At 37.9% G+C, this 23,697-nt stretch overlaps 1 protein-coding gene across 3 annotated transcripts in view; it reads right to left on the bottom strand.

The window, feature by feature from the left end:
- The window catches only part of FAT4 (FAT atypical cadherin 4), a 228,630-nt gene that overhangs the window by 119,049 nt on the left and 85,884 nt on the right, over window positions 1-23,697 (bottom strand). For all 3 annotated transcript variants that reach the window (XM_072624971.1, XM_072624970.1, XM_072624972.1), the window contains exon 2: window positions 8,654-8,785. In XM_072624971.1, the coding sequence (XP_072481072.1) occupies window positions 8,654-8,785 (132 nt within the window). The remainder of the gene's footprint in view (window positions 1-8,653; window positions 8,786-23,697) is intronic.

The raw sequence follows: 23,697 nt of genomic DNA on the forward strand, positions 1-23,697 counted from the left end.
ATATTTATTCTCTCAGACTTTATCTTAAGTATTATTTTTAATTCTTGTTGTTCTTGCTCACTCTTTGTTTCTGAAGAGGCTTAATGATGTCATGGGGTGATGTCTTGACTTGTGTATGAATTGGATTTAAATGAGGTAGAGTTGCATAAAGTCGTCAGTTTCACTCTCTCTTTCAGAGTCACAAAAGTCAAGATGACTGGAGATGGTCTGGGATGCAACAGATGACTTTGGCATTTTCAATGTCTAATCAAGCTCTAAGCCCTCCACAGCACCTGCTTCAGAAGCCTTCATGGATGTTGAACAAATGATTCTCAACTACCCATTCTGCTGGGAAGTCTTCACATGCTTAGGGTAGACAGCCCCCTAACTCATAAATAGGATGGAGGCTTGTGAGTTATTCTCAACCTGGATTAGCCTATCTCCTGAGACAGTTTTACCAGGGTGTGGCTGCTGCACATGCTACAGCAGCATAGAGCCACAGGTGAGAGTCAGGCAAAGGTGAACACCAAAGGTGAATGAGCAGCCCTGAAAAGGGTTCCACAAGTCCTCACACCAGAGGTGCTCATCCTCCCTTGACACTTCTTACACCACTTAAAATCTCATATTGTAGAAACAATGAATGATTACTCACTGTTTCATCTAGTTGATAAAAAGGAAGCCTCTAAACGATGTGTTACTACTTTTAGACCATCAGCAAAATATTTAGCTAGCTAGCTATGATAGACAGTGTAGCTTGATGGCTACTATACTGAACCTGGAGTCAGAAATCAAGCAGCATTTACTAAGCAACTACTGTATATCAGGAAATAGGACAGACCTTGCACAAACAAATGCAAAAATGAGCCATTCCCTGATAAAGATAAGATGCTGGATTTGGAAAGTGGAAGCCAAGGACCTTGTAAGGAAAGAAAGCAGCATGAGCAAAGCCAGTTAGACTTTTTCATCTGGGAAGGCGTCTTAATTCAGGGTAACAGTAAAAGGCTGAAAAGTAGATAATAGATTTTTTGAGAGCAATAAATGTTAAACTAAGAAGATCTGATAAAAAGTTTCATCCGTGAAAAGCACAATGTCTTGCACATAGTTAGGTATTTCATCAATGGCAGTTCAATGACTAGTCACTATTTCTCTGGGCGCCCATTTCCTCATCTGTAAAATAAGAGCATTAGACTAGATGATCTCAAAAGTTGTTTCCAAGTCCAACATGTGAAAATTAGGGAGACTTTATCGTGAAGGCAAAGCATAGCCACTTGTGAGTCTAGGACTTCTGGATGGATAGAGGTATTTGAAGTAGATGAATCTGAGAGCACCATTGAGGGATGATAGCTGGGAGGGAAGGGAGGATGAAAATAAGAGAGGAGGGGGGAGTTCAAAGTCTTCTTTCCTTGTTCTGGTACCAGATGATAAGGGATTAAACTCTAATTAGTACCAGTTACTGATTAGAAGTCCATTAGTGCCATTTGAAGTACTTTGGACAGAGTGAAAGCCAGATAACATGGCTCTTAAAGCTATTACATCAACGGCTACTGCTGCTGACTTTTAGATCAAGGTCAAGTCCAAAGCAATTCCATTTTCTAGTTTGTTGATTATCTTCATTTTCCCTAAGTAATCACACCCAAGGTGTTTTTGATATTAAAGACTTTAGAATTGACTCGTGTGTTTTGCTGACTTCCACAAGTTAAAAATTGAAGGCAGAAGATTAAAACAGGTTCGTAAGAGATTCATCTCAATATTCCCTTGTAACTGACTGTTAATGATCTGGATTTGTTCTGGTTCCACAAATTTATCTGGAGTTAGTGATGCTTCCAAAAATCTCAATAGTTTTTGTCACAGCCATGGCCACAGAAGCTCGAGAGGAGAAAGTAGTTGCCACCAAAGTCCTTGGCTCTTTCAAATGGTTCAACATTGGAAACTGATATTTCATCAGCAGAAATGACAAGAAAGAAGAGGCAGCACAATCTGCTTCGCCACTGCCTCCCAAGGACCAGGGGGCCTTTCCACATGACTTATAGCTGAAACCTTCCCATCTGTGTTATCTGCCCCATCTCCTGGAGATCAGGGGTTGCATTACTTTTCTATTGTATCTGTATGCATCATAAGTGCTTTGTCAATGCTTCATTGATTCATTCATTCACCTTGACTTTCAGAATTTCTTTAACTGGAAACATATAGGAAAACAAAGCCCAGAAATTCTTGAAAGCTTGTTAAACAAAACATGAACATTTGTGGAAATCTGAATATAAATTAGAGACTATTCTCCTGATAAATAATTTCATTTCCATTGACTTGATATTTTGAAAGCTGAAAGAGTAATTATTTAAATTGTCATCACTTGGAGACATTTCATGTCACTCTCTCGTAGGTGCTCTACATTTCACCTCATGCCACTGTGGTCCTGTTCAAGCTGAAGCCCATGTGTAAAATGCTCTCATTCCTTATCATCACTTCTTGGAAACGCTTGGTCCCTTAAAGACTCCAGTCACTAGTCTTGCTTCCTATACAAGTTCTTTTTTGATTGTCTACACCTTGGAAATTCTGGCATATTTGCTTTATAGATTAAAACTGTATTAAAACTTTTTGAAGTCTCACTCTCTAAACATACTATACACACACAAATCTATATATATATATATATAATTCACGTATGTGTGTATGTATGTATTTAAATACATGCTATATATACACCACATACATAAATACATACATACACATATCTATATGCATGCATAAATATACACAAATATGAGAGAGAGAGAGAGAGAGAGAGAGAGAGAGAGAGAGAGAGAGAGAGAGAGAGAGAGAGAGCTAATGAAAAACAAAGAGCCTCTTGAGTTCCTGGAGGAGAAGATTTAAATTTAGTAAGCTTTGCTTTAGAGATGACCTGGTTGGGTACTGGAGGCTGAGTACTTAGAACAGCCCGTAAGATTGCACTGGCTCCCCTTGGCTTGATCATTATGGAGGACCAGGGATTTCCCACGTATCCTGCTGCCAGCTCTTGCTCAGGGAGTGACAATTACATCAACATTGCCTCTTGCTGCTGTGACAACGTACTGACCTAAGGTTCTCGAAATGCTGAGTTGTAGGCTGCTTAGGTCAAAGCTCCCTGATCTGGGTACTACTCCTTGATCCCTCCTACCCAATGATGTTAGCCCTATCCTCACATCCCTATCCCACTCCTCACAATTTTTCTCTCATGTTCTGTGAAACCTGATGTTTGTTGTTAGTAAACTGATCTTCAGATGAGACCTGTGCCCTATCTGCAGTACTGACAACATAAATTCTCTGTATTAAGGATTAATCTGGGATGGCATATGGAGAGCCAGCCTCAGATCCAGGAAGAACTAGACTCAAGTCTTACCTCTGACATCTACTTACTGTGTGACCCTGAGCAAATAACTTAAACTCTCTGTTCTAGACAAGTTCCTAAGACTGTAATTTCTGGAATAAATGCTCAACTTCATTTGTAGAGGGGGTTTTCTCATCCAGAACTTACAGGTCAAATCCCTCTACCTATACTTTATATTTATAGGTGCTTGTTTATATTGTTACACCTAATCACATGTAAATTCTTTGAGAACAGAAACTCTTTCATTTTTGTCTTTGCATTGCTAACACCTAGTCACATATTATTATATAGTAGGTGCTTAATAAGTGCTTACACGATTGGATTGAATTGAATTGCAATATTTTTTTTTAATTTTTAACTTTCTTAGAACCCCGTTTCAATATCCAATAAGATAATCTATCTAGAAGGATAAGCACCTCAAAACACATTTGAAAATAGGGAAGAGAGATAAAAGAAAAAAATTCTCCCATCCTGTCCACCAGCTGTGTTTAACCTCCTGCATCATACAGGGCTTGTGAACTCAGGTGTACTGGGGGCATGTAAAACACTTTCCTCTAATTTTATAGTTAAGCAAAAACACTGAATAAGAATTTTATATTTCTAAGCTGAAGGCATTTTTAAAATAATCATTTGTTCCATTTAACAAGATTTTTCTTTTTTACCTTAATGTATTCCCAGCTAACAAATCACCAGAATTCAGGATTGACGGGTAAAACTGGTGAAGTCTTGCAAATTAAGTAAAATCAAAGAAAATACAACATGAAAAAAAAAGTATCGACTAGACACATTTTTTTTTTAGCCTTATAATAACTTTGCCAACAACCTGACCCAAAGAATGAGGGGACTTTAAGACGTCCAAAAATAATTCTTATGGGTCAAGGAGTTGGGGGATGTGGAGGTAAAGACTTCTTTCTTTCTTTCTTTTGTCTTTCCTGTTTCACATTCCTTCCCTTCCCTTCCCTTTCCTTCCTTCCTCCTTCCCTCTCTTCCTTCCTCCCTCCTTTCTTTCTTTCCTTCCCCTCCTTCCTTCTTTTCTTTCCTTCTTTCCTTCCTTCCTTTCTCTCTCTCTTTCTTTTTTTCCTTTCTTTCTCATTTTATTCCATTTTTCCATACCAAAGGACAACTAATGTGGCAAACTAAAAAACGTTCAGTGGATGGCTGACAAACTTCTGGGCAGGAGCAATGATTTCATTAGCTCTTATGAAAGGTCTCCTTATTTATTTCATATCCCCCAATACACAACATCAGCAATACCACAAGCAACAAATATCACGTTTCCCTTGCTGAGCCATGGAAATAACGTTGCTTAAAAACATTCTGCTCTCCAGAGGAAACCCAGAGACAAAGGCATAGGGGAAGGAATTCTCAAAGTAAATAGCTATAAATTGCAAATGCATTTTACAGCTTTAAGTAACATTTTCAATAACAAGTCCAGCCCTAGGATACATGGCACAATCAGCCCAGGCCAGTCCATTAGGGTCTGAATTATTCTGTTTATACAGAGAGAATCAAAGAGTCCCATACTTCCTTAAAGGTGGGGGGCAGGGGGGGGGGAGGGAATCTGTATCCAACATATGTTTCAAATGATATTGAAATGAAGTTCTACATGAACACTTTGCTAAACTAAAGCTGTAATTCGTTTCCTCCCAGGTCCTCCTAAAGAGACTTGGATGTACAAGCTTCAAAGACTTAGGAAATCGGTATCAATAGTGAAATGAAAAAAAAACAAACAAAAGCAAAATTTGTCCTTGTTGACCTGTGGAACGTTGGTAAATGAGCTCTACATTGTACAGCAGTCATTGTTTGGTTGTTTTTCAGTGATGTCAGACCCATTTGGGGTTTTCTTGGCGAAGATCCTGGAGTGGTTTCCCATTTCCTTCTTCAGCTTATTTTACAGATGAGGAAACTGAAAGAAACAAGTTAAGTGACTTGCCCAGGGTCACACAGTTAGTACCTGTCTGAGGCTGGATTTGAACTCAAGAAGATGAATCTTCCTGACTCCAAGTACAGCATTTTATCCACTGAGTGACATAGTTTGTAGATAATGTACCGGTTGCGTATAGAGAAGACCTGGGTGACCCTGGACATCTTATTTTACTATTTTTATCCCCATTTTGCAGATGAAGAAACTGAGGTTTAGGGAGGTTAAGTAAAGGCTCAAAGAGCTAGCAAGTGTCTAAAGCAGGATCCAAATGAAGCTTCTTCTGACTCCTGGTCAAACCCTCTGATAACTGCACATTGCGTACTGTCTGTATTTGAATACAAGCTTCTTTAGGGCAGATTTTGCTTCATTTTCATCTAGTGTACCCTAGCACAGTGTCTGATTGTTGAATTGAATTAATCTATTAATAATTGCTGAGATCTCAGCTATCCAACATACTGACTCCATTATAAGGTCCCTTCCAGCTTCCAATATGCGGTCCTAATGTTTCAGCATGTATAAATACACCCAAGAGAACATGCGTGAATATTTTTATAAAATAAAAGAAGAAAATGATGAAAATTATATGGCCTAGCACAGGACCTGGAAATCACATGACATAGTCAAAGGACCACACTTGAGGACCTAGAGGGTCACATGTGGCCTGAAGGTTGCAGGTTCCCTACCCTGATCTAGCATTTATAGGTAGCTCTAAGCATTACAAAGCAGTTTACAATCATCTTGTTTAATCCTCACAATAATCTTGAGAAGTCAGAGTGTCATTTTGATCCCCTTTTAATAAATGAGGAAACCAAGGGACATGTAAAGCATGAGCATTGGAATGTTCTCTCCATGCTGGCTGTTACAGAAGGCAGAGCCTTACCCAGGTCCACACAGTTAGTAAGTATCCAAGGCAAGATTAAAGTTCAGGTCTTCCTGAAAAAATAAATATTTTCAATTGAGTTTCTCTTTGAACCTTCACATAATGGCATCATTCTCAGATCTTCAAAGGGATGGATTGAAAGAGAAATTGAAGAAAGGGTAAGATTTTCCCCCTTGATACTATTAATTTGATTAGTCAGGATACGAGAACAGAACTGGGGCTCCACTGACTCCCATCCAGACACTCCTTAATGCAAAGGGTCAGAAATACTCTTCTGCCCTCTTCTGCCTCATCTCAGATGGACCTCTAATGAGGACTTTCCCTAAGAACATTTTGTAGCTTAGAGATGTTTTAGTTAGGCACATTGCAATAGTGAGCATCATGAATCCACAGCAAGCTATAATAGGTAGTGATCTATACTCCTGATTCCGGAGCACTATTTATGTTGGGATGTCACTCAATTGGGACTCAAAGGGACCAAATAGGGCATGTATTTGGACCAGATGAACTCCTTCATGGGCTTCCCTTTCTTCTAGTGTGTCTTCAAAGGGAGCTTTTATGCTGAGCTGGGACTGCAACTCCATGTCCAGCCCCTGACGGATCCATGAAAAGTCAATGGTCGCTATTTTGCTTGTTTAGAGCTGTTCCATGTAGAGGGCTATTTCTCAGTTTAGCTCTTCTGGTTTACTGGTGAACCAATGCTCAGGACCTCTCCTTGTTCTTTCAGTTGTAACCTTGTATTGATTTCTAATGTGAATAAGATTCTTGGACAAGTTGATGACTCTTCTTAACAACCTTAACAACCTGGTCATCTGCTTGTCTATTTAGAGCACTCATTTCCTCATTGTGATTGTTCTTAAGGGAGGCTGGCTCCTCCTTCAGGCCTTCAACCTACCTAGTTAGGTTCAGCTCATCCAGGAACCTGAACAAACCACTCGTGTCAGACTCCACTCTCAGGTGTAGCATCTGCTCAGCCACTTGAATCAGAACAATCTGTAGAATGATGTTGGAGTTCTCAATGATGGCAGTAAGCAAGCATCTGATCCTAGAAGTTCTCAATAGTCTTGAAGCAGTGGCTTTGTTCCTGGGTGGGCCTAGAATCTTGAGCTCCAAGTTCCCCTCAGTCTCCTCCAGAGCACACCTTATGCAGAAAGGAGGCTAGCTAGGGACTACACCTGTCTTTGGCCATCTCTTTGCTAGTGAGAAGCCATAGTCCACACTGAGGTTGCTTCTGCAGCTACCATTGCACCATGTAGCCCTCATTCAACTCTAAACAGAGAAGTCAGAATGGACAAATACCCCAGTCCCAGAAGGCCCTATGGATTCTAGGTGCATAGAATTCAGTCAGGCCTCCAAAGCCAACATTAAGATGGAAGGAGAATTAGAGAGTACCTAGTCTTGAAAGAAGAGGGAACTAGTTGGTACTGTGAATAAAGTACTTCACCTGGAGCCAGGAAGGCTTGAGTTCAAATCCAGTCTCACACATTTATTACCCTCAGAAACATGGAACAAGTCATTTGGCCTCTATCTGCTTTAGTTTCCTCAGATGAAAAATGGATATCATAATATCACCCTCCTCACAGACTTCTTGTGAGGATCAAATGAGATATACTTGTAAGGTGCTTGGCAAAAAATTAAAATACTATATAAAGGCTAGTTTCTATTAGTGGATATTAGCCAGCACTGTCATTTTGGAAATAAGGAAACTAAAATTCAGTGAGGGGAAGTGATTTGTCCAGGGCCACTTAGGTTGGGGTGGGAGGAGAATAAATATTTCTTAAGCAATTACTCTGTGCTAGACACTGGGCTAAAAGCTTACACACAGAATCAATAGCAGGGCTGGGGCTCTAACCCAGGTCCCTGACTCAAAATTTATTGTTCTTTTTGTCATCCTCTAGCTTTTGTCAAATTAGGCCTTAGTTACTAACTTTTATTAATGAAATGGAACCTAGCACATCAGGAGTTTGTGAGTTCCTTCAGAGGAGGGATTGGTTTTTGTTTGTTTGTTTGTTTTGGTTTGGTTTGGTTTCGGGTTTTTTTGCTTTTCTTTGCTTCCCCAGTGTTTAACTAAGTGTCTGGCACAAAGTAGGCCCTTAATAAATGTTTGCTGATTTGACTTGCATAGGGAAAATAAACATTGTATAAAGCTATAAACCCCTACGGTACGGTGAGACATAATGAAGACTCTAATTCATAGATCTCGTGTGCACGCAAGTAAAGCAGATTCCCATAACACAAAGTTAGTAGGCACAATTGTCTTTGTTTTTCAAAAATAACAGTAGTGTGAAAACAAATGGAACCAGGCTCATAGTGAACTATGTCATGGCCAGTGATCAAAGAGAAAAGAAACGAGTTTATCTTTTTCCATCATGGGCTTCTTCCATCTGGATTCAGGAATTAATGGTCTTTGGAAAAATACACCCAATCTTTAACCTTAATGAACATGCCCATAAGTGCCTCAGACCATTAATTACATAGAGACCTTAGGAATCAAGCTTAATGCTACCTCATCAGCATCCATGGCGGTCAGCTGCATTATCCTGGAGCCGTCTCCAATATTTTCTTCTACTGTCAGGTCGAGTGTATCTGTTGGAAATACTGGTGGATTGTCATTGATATCCTGGAGTGTTATTTCTACCTACAAGAGAAGAAATAGTGTAATATTTAATCCTTATAGGAATGATGTACTATTTATTTATAATATGTAATAATAATATATTTTAAAACATTAAGAATACATTAAATACCAAATTAAACATGCACAGCCAATGAATGATCCCAATTAAATAAGATGAATCCAGGATTTGACCATCCAAAGGGAAAAAAAAAAACTTTCAGATCCCAAGGAACAGAAATATCCCCAAGTATGGGGCTAAAATCTCCAAGGAAAAGAGTCTAAAGGGACTGAAATCTATGGAATATAAGGATTCTTTAAAGGATCTGGGGATGTTAGTCTGGAGAAAAGAGAATTTGAAAGGAAATAATGGCTATTTTCAAGTAATTGAAGATCTGAGATGTGGAGCAGGCCAAGGTACCACTTTATCTCAGAAGCTAGAAATAGGAATGATAGATGGAAGTCACAGATGTAAATTTATCCTTGAAGAAATACTTCCTAACAATGAAAGGTATCTGAAAATGGAATTGACCTTCCCAGGAGGAAATGGATTTCCTAACATGACCAGTCTTCAAGAAAGGACAAATGAGTACTTGTCAAGATGACTGAGAGGATTCTTGTTCAGGTATGGGTCAATGGATAGGCACATCGTTTATTTTATATTTACTACATGCCAGGACCTGTGTTAAGAATTGGAATACAAATATAAGCAAAAGAAAATAACTGACTTCAAGGAGTTGTAAATGCGCTTTTTTGTTGTTATTGAATATCAATCCTTTATTTGGTGAAGACAAGATATAAAAGGGATGAAAAGTGGAGAGGCAGAGATGATTAGGTTATGTAGCTTCTGGGAGCTCCTACTCCGAGACTTTGTTATGCACTATAAATATACTCTGACATGTTGCTATGAACTGATTTAAATGGTCCTCCAAAATAAGTTCTACTTATCAGATACCAATGTCATCCTTAATTTGGACCCCATAAAGAACCACTGGGGCTGAAAACCAAGAAGATTTTAAAGGCACTTGGTGTAAAATCTTCTCCAAGATGGCCACCCATTGTCAACAAAATTCTGGGGCAAAGAGAAAAATTTACATTTTTAATGGTTGAAAAAAATCTGCATTTTTTCCCCCCTTAAACAACATACCTCAACTTTGGGAAAAAAAACAAAACGTTTTCTTTTCCTCTCTTCTTTTTCACTTCCATCTCCAGTGCTGATTTTCAACTCAAGCTAAACAAACATTCCTTTTACATGTAGTGTTTATAGATTTTTACAAATATTAGCAGCTTTGTTTGAGTGATCCAAGCCAGGGTTATTTGCTTGGTGCCCTACCTAAGCAAAATTGTTTAACTCAGAAGATTGCAGAAGTCTGAGTAAATACTCGGAGCCATGTGCTTCCTCTTGGAACTGGGCCCTAAAAACTCAAACCAGAATGGGGAAAACAAAGACCAAGCTGAATTACTGAGAAAAAACACAAGTTGCCCAAGAAAAGAAAAAAAAATATGATGGATCCAGGAGAGCCCAAGCTGCTTTGATCAAGTTACTTCTCTTCTATGGCCTCAGTTTCCCAGGGTGGGTCCCCCCTGTTCCTTCTCATCATCTTTACGCTCTCCTGGTGATGTCAGGACTCTGTGGTATGAACTACTATTTCCATGGGGACTCCTGAATCTGTATTAGCAGCCTTCATCTCTTTCACAAGCATCTCTATTTGCTTACTTGAAGTCTCCACTTGAATTTCCCTTGGGTGTCACAAACATAACATGTCCAAAACAGAAATCTTTACCTTTTTCCCAATATCATTGTTCCTCCTAAGTCTATTTTGAGGGAACCATGTTCTTGTAGTCAACTAGACTCTCATCCTCATAGTCCTCTTAGTCTCCCTCATCCTGAACAACCACTTGGCTTATTTCATGTACTAGACATTGATTGCATCTGTCATCTTATCACTGTTCACATCACAACCACCCTCTTCTGGGTATTCATCTCCTCTTGCCTAGATTGCTGTAACAGTTTCCTGCCTGATTTTTTCCCTATTAATTAATGTATTTTTATTTTTTGACATTACCTTCCATAAGATTTTGAGTTCTAAATTTTCTCCCCATCTCTTCCCTCTCCCCACCTCAAGATAGTGCGCATTCTGATTACCTCTTCACCTAATCTTCAGTCTCTTCTATTCTCTTATCTCCTTTTCTTGAATTTCTTGTATTGAATAAATAAGACTTTATTTTAATCCACATGTCAGTATACTCTCCATTGATATAAACTCACTATTCCTTAGTAGACAGTTTCCATGATTTTTTTTTTAACTTTTGCAGAAGAGATGACAAATTTATCAATTTGGGTCAGTTGTCAGATGTTGAACTTCTCAGAACTTACCTTGGTTAGTTCTCAGAAAGTCTTCCATGTTCTAGGCCTCTCATGCCTGGTAAGACCTATTAGAGACTGAGCTGACTAACATGGCTTTCTAGGACCCAAAACATTACATCAATTATCTGATCAATCAATCCACAAGAATTTATTAAATACTTAATATGTGCCAGGCCATGAGAATACAAAAACTGAAACAATTTCTAGTCTCAAGACACTTATCTTAAACTTTCATAGTGACATTAAAAAAATAAAAAAGGATACACCAACCTTATTGGCTGAATATAATCCTCAGTATCCAAAATGTTCTTAGAATAGCAAACACTACTTCCAGTGGGATAGAACTAGTATTGTGCCAATGTTAGTATTGACCATTTCCATTAAATTTGTGAAAGTCAATTTTGCCTTTACCATCAGCATCTGCCTTATTAGTCAAATCTTTTGACAGATCAGCACTTTTGTTCTGATCTTTGAGATTTTTGGATTAGCCCTGATACCAGCCAGTCTTTCTCTTGGTCCTGACTATATCTTGACTACCTTTCTGTCACCACCTTGGGAATTTTGCATTTTGATCTCTGGTTCTAGTACATGTGCATGGACCATTAGCCACACATGCACTCATACATACATATGACTGAAATTTAAATAAGATTTAGACAAAGGAATTACGGTGCCAAAAGGAGTGGATCTATGATTTCATTCATCCAGGGGACACTTGGATAAGAAAGCTATCTCTACCAGCAAAGATCAGGATCTTCTCTCCAATGTTTAGTCTAGGACAATTGCCTAGATCTCTGAGAGTCAAGTGACTTGCCTGGGGTCACACAATGGCATGTGTCAGAGGGAAACCTCAAACTCAAGTGTTCATAGCTCAAAGGCCACAGTGCCATGACTGTCTTTCAATAAGACAACAGTATTTTGGAGGCCTTTTTTAGCTACAAACTTGTTTTCTTTTAGGATATATACATAATGAGTCACTGTGGTTTACTTTTAATCTCTGGAATGCTAACGCAAAGCTTTAAGCCTTAATAGAAAATTTAGACTTTAGATGCTGTGTACCACATGCACTACTCTTTGCAAAGGCAAAAGGGATAACAATGTAGAGCAGTCCTCAGTGCTATTAATCCCCCTGTATGTGTTTGCATGCAGCAATCAAGCACGCAAGTTTTCTGGGAGGAACTTAGGCACTAACTGCATGACTGACCAATTGGCAAAAGAGCATAGCAGATTGAAGAATTCAAAGACGCCTCTTCACTCTTATGAGGATGGAGAAGATCCTAAAAGAACAATGGGATTATGGGCTTTAATGAGGTCATTTGGGTAGAACCCCCATAGACTAAATTAAAGGATTTGATTAATGAAGATTTGATTAATGAAAATTGACTTTCAAGAATTTTTGACAATGAAGGCAAGAAAAATGAAAGACACAAAAGGCAAAGAACAAATTGAGGAAGCAATCATTTGCTTGATAAAGATGGTAATGGTTATAATGCATGCAGCAGATCTTGGCCAAGTAGTGAAAAATCTTAAAGACAAGTTCACAGATGAAGATGTTGATCTCATAAGAAGAGAAATGATGAAGGAAATATATCTTTATTATGAGTTCAGGTAAACCACAATGCGTTTGTACAAGTCATGAGAGCAAAACGAAGAAATCTTACAGAATGTGCTAAATTTCTTGTACAAAATTGTCTTTTCAATATAACATCTATGAAAACTTATTGATCCCCTCACTGTCAAAAGTATACTCATATATGGTAATTAGGTCTACATTCCTCCAGGATTTTCTTCATTTTTCTTTACCATCGTTGTCCTGAAACTGTATTTTGGAAAAATGCTTCAGTAACATGTCATATGGCTTACTCTAGAGATAGCTAAAACTTCTTCACATCTAAACTTAGAGGCTGTGGATCAAAGAAGGGAATACATGGATTACGTCTTGTTTGCTTCCTTTCCTCCTTTTTTTTCCTCCCTCTCTTTTTTCTTTTTTTTGTCCTTTCTGAGTTGTAATGCTATATTGAACTATAGACAGTCAAAAATATATACTTTAAACTGCACTGTTTGCAAAATGAGTAAATTACACACACACACACACACACACACACACACACACACACACACAGTTGTGTTGATGTTGTGCCAGAAAACATTTTCTTCTATTGTCATTTACTTTTAGAATTTCATTTAGCCACTTTTTTTTCAATTTCCTAATGGCATAATTTTCTTCAAGTGCATTCTAAGTTGTATGTTTTAATTAAAAATATGACTTTTAAAAATTCTCTATTGATCTAATTAAGTAAAGAAATTTTCACTAAAAGATGGTTAAATAAATTTTTATGTATGCATATGTACATTGTAATAACACACATATGTAACATGTTCATATGTGTACATGCTCATTTATGCATATATACATACATGCATAAACATGTATGTGTGTATGCATACCCACACAATACATACTCATCCAACATAAATTTTTACATTGGAAAAGATGTTTCTCACTATATTTGAAATCCAGACAAAGTACAGAGTAGGTAGTGTCAGTAATCCACTAAAAGTTATCTTCCAATGTATCATCAGCACTAACATTCAGGCAAAATTTTATCATTGAAGGCTCCGGCAGGCTGGTGATGGTGAAGCTGGAGCATTCTCTGTGACCTCTGGATGGGAATCATGAGCAGCAGAGAAAAGATTGACTGTTGTAGAATGACAGATGAGGAGAGTGGCTAAGCAGGTCAGCTAGAGAGAGCTGTGGGGTCAGCACTGCAGATGGTGGTCAGTGAGACCACCTGGTTTCTGCTTGCAGCCCCTTTTCTACTTCCTCCACTCCAGAGCAGGGAGCTGCTTTTGCTACCTGCCTATCTCATCTCCCTCTCTGATAGTCAGGTAATGAAGGAGATATAAACAAACAGAAAAACAAAACGCAAAACAAAGCACCTTTGCCTTTCACAGCGACTAGGCAAAACAGTTAGCATTTGGAAGTTCTATTTCCAATACTACCTCATTTTCATTTCTATGCCATTTGAACTGTTTTAATGAAACTAGGTAGCTACCAATATTGATTCTGTTTGTCCCTGAATGTGTGTGATATGATTAAGAAAGGGTAAGCTACCAACCCTGATTCTGTTTGTCTGTGAATGTGTGCCACAGGATTAAGAAAGGGAAAGCTGGAATACAATGGGAGTGACCTGCATCCTTAATTTTCCCAGTAAATCAGCACTGGCAAAGGACTGCTCAGCATGGCATGCCCACATCAGAAAGGGTGATGTGATCTATGAGCAAAGCAGAATTGAGACAGCACAAAGTAAATGTAGGATAGGCAGATTTGGAATATTCACCCCAAATATTCACAGGGACTGTCTGTGCTCAACCTACGGTTGAGTACTCCAAACTCGTATTGGTCTGATCAGCCACAGTGGGACACGCTGAAATTTCCCTTTGTCTTGGTGATATCATTTTGGTCCTCTTTGAGAACAAAGGACAATAACCAACCAACCAATCAACCGACCAAATCAGCAGCTGGGTGATCTAATTAGACAGAGAGTTTGTGCATTTTATAGCCACATAGTGAAGGCTATAGACACTAAACATTTCATTTAACCTTGCTATAAGAAAAGGGGATGAACCAAAAAGTCCATGAGTGTTTGGGGTGGAGTGGGGGTAGGTTGGGAAGGGGTAAAGAGAAGATGAATTCTGTTCCTGCCTATGGGATCTGAGGCAACTGGAGCTTCCTGCCACTTTTATCCCAAGGACACTTTGGCACTAGCTGCTATTTCTTACTGTTGACCTTGTCAAGGTGGAGACGGGAAGTTATAACATGTCTCTACTTTGCAGCAGTCATGGCTAAATCTTGTATGGAACTACAGAGCTGGCCCAAGCACTCCTCCAAATAAGTATATACATTTTGACGACATCTAAAAATATTTGTCATCCTTTTGGATGACAATAACTACAGGTCACATTTCTCTAGCACAGAAGCATTTATAAATTCCTTTCCCCTCCATTCCCCTAATTATCATCCTGGAACTAGCTCTTTTCTCTTGCAATAAACAAAGACTAACATTTTACAGTATATTTGCACATTTGTAGGAAGAATCCGTAGCATGCATTTAGATTCAGTAGGATGTAGATTACATTTATTTTTTGTATGTCAAATACATACCACTGAAATCCAAACATCAAAGTGAATGGGATTCCATAGTAACTACCTAGCCTTGCCATTTATCACTTAAGATTTAAATCATCCTATTTTCTATCCCCAAATTACTTCATTTACTATTTAAAAAAGCATCATAATTTGTATCTTCCCTTGTTTTGTGTTCCCCTCCCCCTCTCTTTCCTTTTAAAACCACTGGAAATTCTTCAACCATGGGCCTGGATTCAATGTTTCAGCATATCCAATACACTTCATCATGTACCATAGCCAAAATCTATTATGGTTTGCAAGTGACTCATACTTCTGCTATGAGAAAGCCAGGATAAAGAGCATTTACATCTTTAAAAAATGCCTCAATGGTCAGTACAGGTAACTTGATCTTGGATTCTAGTAGGTATGTAAAGGATTTTGAATCCAGCACACTCCTACACAAGGAAAATGATATCTTATTATCTTGCCATCGATCTAAAATGAGGGCTACCTCAAACTAGAAAAAATAAAATATTTGAGAGAAAAAAAGGGGAAAAAAAGTTGTTTGCGTGGAGGCTCTGCACAATGATTTGGGCAGGTTTGGGTCAGAACCATAATTGTCTACCAAGAAAAATGAATAATGCAATTACTCTCTGAGGGTAGGAACTCTTTGGAGTGTATATGTACATATGCAAAATAGAGAACTAAGATTTCAATATGTGATAAGAAATGTATTCAATTCAATTCAATAAACATGTATTAAATGCCTATTATATGTCAGGCACTATTCTAGGAAGTGGGAAAACAGATTCGCAGACAAAATGGTCTCTCCCTTCAAGGATTTCTGTTCTATTTACATTTTGTCTCCAATAAAATCTGGTTTCCTCTACAAAACTTCAGAAAGTCAGTTATCTAGCCAAGTGCCAAGCATTGTGGTGAGTCCTGGAGATACAAAGGGATGCAATAGACAGGGCCTTCTCTCAGAGAGCTCAAAGTCTAATACATTAATAAGCATAATATTGCTTAATGACTATTATATTGTTTTGTATTCTCTAAGACAGTAATCTAAACTTTAAATCATGTTCTACTAAAGACAACATCAGCATTTCCAGGATCTGGACCCATGATTTTGTAAATATTAGTAGACTTTAATCTCTGTACAAATCAACAGAGAAGCTAGTTTAGACAGTATCATAGCCGTTGAAAAGCTAAGTGACTAACTCAGAATTGTATGGAAAATAAGTCAGACTTGGGATTTTTGAGCATTCAGTGTAGTAAAGCGGAAACTGGTCTGGGCTGGATTTTAAATCAGAGGATCTGGATTACGATTCTGCCTCTCATTTACTGTGTGACCTTGAGTAAGTTAATGAACCTCTGTAGACTTTAAAAGGTTGGACGAAATGACCTCCAAGATTCCTTCCAGCTCTGAGGTTGAGATGCTAAGAATCCAATTCAGGCTGTTTCAAATTAAACAACTTTAAAAACATGGCCTTAATAAAGCAAACAACAACAGTGACTGAGGATCTAATACCTGACTTAGAATGAAAGATCCTTACTGGCTGTTGGTTCTAAGCAAGTCATTGCATTTCTGTAAGCCTCAGTTTCCTCAGCTGAAAAGTATAAGCATAGATACAGGGTTTAAGAAGGTCCCTTCAAGCTTACACTCTATGAAATCAGTCAGTTTTAGAGCCTAAAACATTCAATTACAGATGAGGAATTTGAGGAAATTACATACATGTAATTAATGGCGTAGTAAAACTAGAACCCAGGAGTTTTGACTCTGTGTCCAATGGTCTTTCTCTTGGACTAGGATGAATTCACCTCAGAGACTTAAATTCAGAGAATCTTGTACACCTATTACCCTCTCCACTGATTTCTCAGCTTAAAATGGGTTTATCTGCAATTTTAGAAAATTCACTAAATAATTTTACAAGCAGATTTGTGACATATAGATGATACATAGATGGATCTGCAATGTTTGGAGGCAAATATTAGAAGATTCTATATCATGTTCAGTTGGGCTTTATTAAATAAAACATAAATTCAGTCCAGTTAATTTAATAACTAGCATTTAATTGATACTTCAAGGTTTTTAAAGCACTTTATTATGCTATTTTATTCAATCTCACAACATTATGAAAATAGTAGCTTTTCATATGTCCATTTTGCAAATGAGGAAACTGATGCACACAGAATGTATCTGAGGCAAGATTTGAACTCTGACTCCAAGACCAGCACTTAATCCAAGATGCCACCTAGTTTCCCCCACAAACCTTTATTAAAACTTTCCTAATACATATGGATATGTGCCGCTATACTTGTCATTAGGGATACAAATTAAAAATAAAGCAGCTGCCCTCCTCAAGTAGCTTACATTTTTCTGGACTAAAAATAAACAAATAGTGGATGACTTATTTTAGAACAAATAGCTCATCTAAGCTACATGTAGTTAAAATCTATGACAAACTGAACAGTATTATCCAAGTCAATGCTTCAGCTTTCTGGCAGCCAGGAACATAAGCCCATGGGACTGCAGTGTAGTTATACCAGGAAAGCACGTATGAGCAACAGGCAAGCCTGGAGATGGGCCAGTCTTTACAAGAATGACCAGAACTGAGAGAAACACACAATTAACTCCATTCTTGATAACTGAATTTTTGTGATGGCTGTCTGAGTGTGTGGTGACATAAGAGACAGAATTCACATGCTTACTACGTTTCTCAGAAGTTGGAACCAAATAAGGATATTTGTTTTTGAAAGCAGAGACAATCATGTGCAGCCACATCAAATTTTTTTCATGAATCAGAGCTGTTTATGTATTGTGTAATTGACTATGCTAAAAAAAAAAGACAAAAAGTTTTCAACTGCAAACTAAGAGGAACAATTAAGTTAAAATATGCATAGTATGGGGAAATTTATGGAAGTTATGATACTGTACTTAACCCCCCCAAAATTTTGTATACGAGCCAGCATTTATCCAAATGTGAACTTTTTTCAGATGCAAAGCATCCTATAAGAATTAAAATGTCAAAAAGATACATCATCTTTTTTGGAATTTTAATTCTCTCACTCTCTTTCCTATCTTTTTCATTCCCTCCTTCCCTCCTTTCTCCGTCTTGTCCGATTCTTTGTCTCATTCCCTCCCTCCTCTCCCTTCCTTCCTCCCCCCTCTTTCTGTCTCTCTCTGTTTCTGTGTCTCCCTATATGTCTCTCTCTCTCTCTCTCTCTCTCTCTCTCTCTCTCTCTCTCTCTCTCTCTCTCTGCTTTTCTCTTTCCCTCATGACCTCCCTCCCTCTCTCTTTTCTTCCTTCCTTCATTCCGTATCTCAAGACTCAGTTCCATGTCTCTGTAAACATGAAGGAGAACAAGGCTAAGCCCTCTTCCATGTAACAGTTCACATATTTTTAGAGATCAATCATGGAGGCTAAATAAGCCCACTTCCTTCAACCAAGCTTTACATGGTATTGGGGGGTTGAGCCTTGCTGATGAACTAAGATCAAGACCAAAATATCCTAGGAGTCAAACACCCCCAATATATTTTAGAGGTACACTAGACTCAACAGCTTGTGGAAACTGGTAGGAGAGACTTTCCCTTATTTCTCCTCCTAACTTCCCAATTTCATTAACAAACAAGTATGTCTATTAGTTCTTTCAGGAACAGAGGATATGATTCATTTGAGCCTGGTGACTTGAACGCATCAAGGGCATGGAAATCCTCTCTAATCTCCTTATCATGGGGTGGACACTCTGCGATGAATTTGTGGGATCTATAGGCAGGGGTCTTATAAAATAGACAGTTTGGGATAAGTTGTGATCTTCATAGTTGAAGAGGAAATGTAGAAATCAAGGGGATCGCAAATTCATTCATAATTTTGAGTGTGAAAAATTCTATTGGCAATTATGATGATGATATTACAGTGATAATGATACATGATAAAGCTTATTGATTCTGTTTCTAGTAGAGTAACCCTTGTATTCTATTCATCTCCAATGAATTAAATGACTAAGAATTTAGAAATTGCACTATTTAGGAGAGAATGATTCCTTAGAGATGATGAGTAGTCAAACCAACCTGACACCCACTCTTCCTTTTATTATGTCAGCAATGAAGACAGAGCATCAACAGTGAGCTATTTATGGTCAAGAGAACCAGACTGATTGATTAATGAGTTGTCTGACTGCACATGTAGGCTGCTCCACACACAAAATGGGTTCTTTGCTAACCAGGGAGGAGATGAGCTATTTCCTGGTTATTATAATGATTTGACGCTTGATAGAATAACTTGAATAAATGGAAAGAGACAGAAATCGTAAGTTGTCATCAGCCAATGAAGATATAAACAACACGTCAACAGAATCCATGTTAGGCACACCAGAGGGCATGCAAACAACTTTCAGACAAAAGTCCTACCCTACTTAAGGCACTAGCAATCTGCCTGGGGAGGCAGAAGACCTGCTTGTGAGAAAGAGAAAAAGTTGGGACCAAAACGTGTGGCCCTACCTCCAGATACTAAGAGTATGCCTAAGGGTGAGATAAAATAAAACTAGAGGAAGATCTCAGAAAACTCAGTGCACAATATCAAAATGGATCACTCTGTGACTTGACATACACACACACACATATGCTTTTATACAGCACATGGGAGATATGAATAATCATTTTAGCAGAGAAAATACAGGAAAACACATAAAATTAGATACAGCTCTAGCCATGGAACGTAATAGGCACTAATAGATGTTGCAGACCTCCACCACAAGTGGTAGCTAACACTGGTGTTCATATCATCATTTGTTTAAAAAAAATTAATAGGAGGAACCTAAACACTTCTAGTCATCCAAAGCAATGTGCTAACAACAGGTAATTTGAGGTTTTTAAAGATGTAAACTTGTAGGACCAGTCAACAAAGACTTTGCTGAAAGTTCTTGTGATCTTCCAAAGCCTGGAGTTACTTCATTCCTTTCATCCTAAGGAGTGGCCACTGTCTTGAAGTTTCAAACAGGAAAAAGAAAAGAAAAGAAATTGCACACATCTATGTGTAGTTGGTCCTCTTGTTCTATAGGAGATGGCAAACTCTAGGGATCTTAGGGTGCAGCAATGTATCTAGAAACACATCATTTGTCTGGGTCAATGAGGGATGATGGACATGTAAAGGAAAGAGGTCAAATAGTTTTCTATCCCCACCAGTCTCATTCATCTGCTAATAGTTCCACATGTGTGCAGATTCAGACACTTTCTTCTGTTCATATTTATGGTTGGCAAGAGTCTGCCATATGGTGGGCTGGCAAAGAACTGAGATATATAAGTATGATGGTGTCAGAGTAGAAACTTATAATGTTACTGACTTAGACCAAGGAGATGTCCTTTCCCAGTGAGACATCCATTTGTGCACCCACTTGCAGGCTACTGAGGGGAGAAAGGACTATTTCACCTTAACCTGGTCTTCTTCCATTGAATATAAAAGAAAAATGGTAAAAGAACAGGAATTTATTATTTCTGTGCTGGGAAACAACACATTTTTTTCTACTTTCCTCTCACCCTTTAAAATGTCAATTTGAGGGCAAAAAAGTTTGGGATTTTTTTTGGTGGGAGATCCATTATGCAAATATTATTAATTCCAGGTCAGCTCAAATGTAGCAATATGAGTATGCTGCCATTCTATACTTGAAGCTATGGGTATTTCTATGCTTAAGTGTGGGAGTAATAAAGATAAATGATATTTTGTTTTGAATATCAAATGAATAAAAAGGAACAGTTAAAGGATAATGAAGATTACTAAAAGAATGGTGAAATATAAAAGTGTGAAATGAATAAGAATAAGTAGACAATTTCTAAACATAATAAGATAAAAATACTGAATTCATATTACAAATCTAATCAAAAGTGCTATTTTAAACATTATCTTAGACTTTCTCTCTAATTTGTCAGAATTATTTCATATGCCATGCACTTAAGATATTTTCTGATGTGTTCATGAAACCACTGGATCCCACTGCATGACCAATTACAGATTTCTACTGTTTTCATCAGAAATGCTGATAACTATGATGTGATGAGAAGAAGAGTAATCACCATTGATAATTACGATGACCGAAATTAATGGCAAACTCATTGTGCACATGAAAAAATCTGAAATGTCCAGATGCTGATGTTACTGTTGATATGCTTTGGAGTCTATTCCAGTGAGAGACTCTAATGCCATCTAGCTTTTAGTGTTTACTCCATCCTGTTGCTCTTTACTTGAATAAATAGATAGATAGCAATAAATGTATCCTTAATATAAAGTTTTTCCTCCTCCTCCTCCTCTTCCTCTTCCTCCTCCTCCTCCTCCTCCTTCATAAATTTCATCATTTAAGGACCACAAAGAATTAGAAACTACAAATCCCTCAGGTCTGTGAAATTTAATGAGGACAGGAAAAATAAACCTAATGGTTCCTTTCTCTACACTATATTTAGTTAATAAAGTCTGTAAACTGACTCCTTTTTATCTAGATGTTTTATTGGCATATTTCCAAATAGTTTTCTCTAATTACACAGAAAGCAGTTTCTTAGTCCATTAAAGCTATGACAGTTAAGAGCTTTAGCCTGCTGATTTTTTTTAAAGCTGGGAATAAAATGATAAACTCATCAATCCATTGTCATAAACCATGCACAAGAGTAACTCATAACATGGATTCAAATCCAGAATCTTCTACTGCTACCTGTGTGACCTTAACCAAATCATTTTGGCTTGCTAGAATGAGGTCAGTATTCACATATGTAAAATGAAAGGATTGGACTGGGTGAGTCCTTAAGGTTCCTTCTCATAAATCCTACACTTCTATGATATCTGGAAAAGAAACTTTGGAAGTTTTGTGATATTCTGAATATACAGTTATTGCAGTTCTAATTTTGACTTACATTTGTAATGTTAATGAGAAAAATCTTCCCCACCTATTAATGGACCTGCCCATTATTGGAAGCTTGATTAGGGGAGGCCCACACCTTTTGTTAATTTTCTAATGAGGCACTGGTTCTTATGGGTTGAGATGCCCCCTGATTGAAAAATCCGTAAGTGCTCTGAGGTGAGGTTTTACTTTTGGGCATAGTTTTTGGAAGAAGGTTTGTGTGCCAGATGAGATTCTGAGGAGCCACTAAGCTGCCCTGCTCCCCCCCCCCCCCCCCCCCCAGCTTTGAAAACCTAGATGTTGGTCCTTCTCTCTCTGGTAACTATGTACGTATGGTCAGACAGCTGGATCTGTCTGTTGAGCTGTGATGTATGTATTACTTATGGTCAGGCAGCTGGAAGCCCTGTCTTTTGACCTTCTACTCTGTATTTTCTCTGAAGTTCAGGGTGCTGACTTTTTCCCTGAACTAAGTGAATGATATATATGCTCGATTAAAGTGATTGTTGACCCCTCAAAAGTTGCTTTCCTCTTAGAAAAGCAGATCTAAGAACCTGTACAGCAGGTCGGGGTCCTTGCTTTTACAACATATTAGTGTATCAGATGGCTAAAGCACAATTAAAAATAGCAGAGCCAATTTGCATATTTTCTCATTTTATAGGGATATTTAAGTTGACACTTGAAAGATTTGTGATTCTGTTATTGTGAGTCCTTAATGTATGAATGTAGATCAGATCCTCTAAAATTTAGGAATTAACATTTGTTTTTAGATAGATATAATGATAGATAGAGATATAGATGGATAAATGAATAGACAAATGTAAATGCAGACAAATATAAACATACACGCACACATAAATAGAGATGTAGAAACAGACACATACATAAATGTATGTGTGCATATATATAGTTATAGATGTAGATGTAATTGCAGATAAAAAGATAGAAATAGAAGAGATAGACATTGATATCAATATAAAAACGGATATAAATATAGATTCCCTTGCAGCTAGCAGAGGGCTTCAAGGTGGTCATTACCTCTCTGCATTTAGTTGCACATATGGTTTGTCATTCAGACCATTTTCACAGCCTTGATAATATGATGGTACCTCCCTGAGTTTGCCCACCATTGGCCTTGCTCTCACAACCCATAACCGAATTCTTGCCCTGATGGGGCATGAGAAGGTGATTTCAGCGTGGGATAAAACATAGGCTAAGGAATATACATGCCTATGGGCAAATTAAAGCAAGAGAAAAATAGGGAAGGCTTAATTTCTTTAAGAAACTACCCAAGAAAACCTGAGTTCAAAGCCTGCCTCTGTTGGCGGTGTGACCCTAGGCAAGTTACTTAACCTCTCATTGCTCTAGTCAAATTTTTAAGATTATAATTTGCAAAAGAGGTATAGACCTCATGAAAAAGAACTCTCATGATCCATAACCAATGAAATTATGCGCATATTGCCTCTGCCTAAGAAATCAAATACAGAAACATATATTTATTGTGGACATCAGTCACTTTTTCCTATTCCATCCTAGTGGTATTTATTAGGTTATACT

The sequence above is a fragment of the Notamacropus eugenii genome, chromosome 7 (genome assembly GCF_028372415.1).
Source record: "Notamacropus eugenii isolate mMacEug1 chromosome 7, mMacEug1.pri_v2, whole genome shotgun sequence".
NCBI lineage: Eukaryota > Metazoa > Chordata > Mammalia > Diprotodontia > Macropodidae > Notamacropus > Notamacropus eugenii.